Here is a 2,041-nt window from a genome sequence, read left to right on the forward strand (position 1 = left end):
ATTCAGAGCATAGACGAAGGCAAAGTCTTCATGAGGAGGCGTCTGAATATTATTGTTCTGGACAATGTCGATAATTTTGATCAATTAGATGCTTTAGGATTATTTATGGAAGTGCAGTTTGCCATATGCTGAGCCCTCTGCAGCCTGACCCATGCAGAGGATGGTTTAACCGGCGGATCTACTGCGTTTCGACTGTAAAATTCAGAGCATAGACGAAGGCAAAGTCTTCATGAAGAGGCGTCTGAATAAAGCGAAGAACATTCTTATTGTTCTGGACAATGTCGATAATTTTGATCAATTAGATGCTTTAATGGTTACCAAAGTTCTTGGGCCAAGTTGCAGAGTGTTAGTCACGACTCGAGATAAGAGAATACTGGAGCTCGCGCAAATTTCTATGATATATGAAGCTACAGGACTCAACGAGGATCAGGCAATAGAGCTCTTTTGCCGCCATGCGTTTCTCAGTGCCCGGCCTAAGCTTGGTTTTGATGATTTGGTCATGAAATTTGTAGAGATCTTAGACGGATTGCCGCTCTCTTTGGAAACATTTGGGAGTCATCTATATGGCAAAGCTGATAGAAAAGTATGGGAAGCTATATTGGGCAAGATTTCTAGAATTCTGCCTTGGAATATCAAAGAAAGGCTGAAAATCACAGTTGAAGCACTTGATGAAGAAGAGAAATCACTGTTCCTGGACGCTGCTTGCTATTTGGCGGGGGAAGGCAAAGATACAGCTATACGTATATGGGATGCGTCCGGGTGGAGTGGCTGGTTAGGGTTTGAGACTCTCGAACAAAAATGCTTGATTCAGGTGGATGTCAAGAACCGGATAAGAATGCACGATCATCTGCGCGACATTGGGAAGGACTCAAAGCACTCACAGAAAATTCAGTATGTGAAATCTTTACAACATTCGCCCCTTTTGATTTTTAAGCTGAATTAACTGGTATTACTCCTTTCTTTTAATCATTGCCCTTTCCCAATCAATAACCCTTTGCCAGGGCAAATCAATCACTCTTTTTTAGGAGCAGTCAAGCTGACTCAATTGGTATTACCGCTTCTTTTAATCAATGCCCTTTGCAATCAATGCCCTTTGCCATGGCAAATTAATCGCTTTTTTAAGGAGCAGTCTAATGATCAGAGTGAAAATTTTAGGGATATCAGGAATTTTCATACTTTAAAATGTGTTTTTATAAATGAATTTTAGTACTCTTAAAACTCCTACACTCGTAAGCACTCAAATTCCTCAGATTACAGTGCTCAAACTTAGCATTCCAAAAAAAATAAAATAAAAAGACGTACAGAATTCTAAACCATGGCTTTACCTATGTGTTTGCAGTGGCATTGAATCAGATTCCTGGGGACGCCATGCCGGAGAACAAAAGCTTGGAAGGTGCGAGAAAAAGCAACTGCCCAGTAGTTTGGCTTTTTTTTTTCTTCGCAGAGCACCTACAGTGGCCATTGAACCTGTCCAGCTAAATCATGTAAGTAATTAACTCGAGCTCAAAAATTCAAATTCAAGTTAATAGTATATTCAAATTCAATACTTGGATAAAAAAATAGAGAAATTCATAACATTTTAACAATATATGTGGCTTGAATTCAGCGACGGCTTCAGAGAATTTCCAGCGACGGCTTCAGAAGCACAACCAGCACAGTGGGAAGAAGACAGCGACCGCGATATAGACAGCACCGACTTGGAGGATCCTCTGGGACCAAAGGCTTCTTCTTGCGTTCGGCCGGCACTGGAAACTGAATAATTTTGCTGTCTCTGCCTGAAGCAGGAGGTAACTTCTCTATTTTTTTTCATGATTCATTTTCCTTTCTTCATGAATCATTCCTCTTGTATGGCGAGTTTCCAGTGCTGCTAGTCCTCTAATAAGATTTGGAATAACATTACACCTGGTTACATGCAGAACATAGGAGATGGCACCTTGGCACCTGGAACATAAGAAATGGCACCTGGAAGTTGTGCCAGGCAGGCGTATAGGGGTATAGGCGGTGATATACCATGGAAATACAACCATGGAAATCCAAAATA

General features: G+C 41.1%; 1 protein-coding gene across 1 annotated transcript; it reads left to right on the top strand.

Annotated features, from left to right (window-relative positions):
* The first annotated feature begins 229 nt into the window (after positions 1-229).
* On the top strand, positions 230-1,760 carry LOC149260271 (disease resistance protein Roq1-like). The gene is made up of 3 exons (XM_089457681.1): positions 230-891; positions 1,340-1,393; positions 1,607-1,760. The coding sequence occupies exons 1-3, from the start codon at positions 230-232 to the stop codon at positions 1,758-1,760; spliced, it is 870 nt and encodes a 289-aa protein (XP_089313807.1).
* Positions 1,761-2,041: the final 281 nt, after the last annotated feature.

Source organism: Pinus tabuliformis, chromosome 6 (genome assembly GCF_031772625.1).
Source record: "Pinus tabuliformis cultivar Carrire ecotype Pingquan chromosome 6, CPIR1, whole genome shotgun sequence".
NCBI lineage: Eukaryota > Viridiplantae > Streptophyta > Pinopsida > Pinales > Pinaceae > Pinus > Pinus tabuliformis.

What these genes read in the sequence shown, in the direction of transcription:
- LOC149260271 (XM_089457681.1), top strand. Translation starts at nt 230, where the DNA reads ATGAAGAGGCGTCTGAATAAAGCGAAGAACATTCTTATTGTTCTGGAC. An exon ending in AAGCACTCACAGAAAATTCA is followed by an intron (nt 892 to 1,339) that starts GTATGTGAAATC and finishes ATGTGTTTGCAG; the next exon opens with TGGCATTGAATCAGATTCCT. An exon ending in GGAGAACAAAAGCTTGGAAG is followed by an intron (nt 1,394 to 1,606) that starts GTGCGAGAAAAA and finishes GCTTGAATTCAG; the next exon opens with CGACGGCTTCAGAGAATTTC.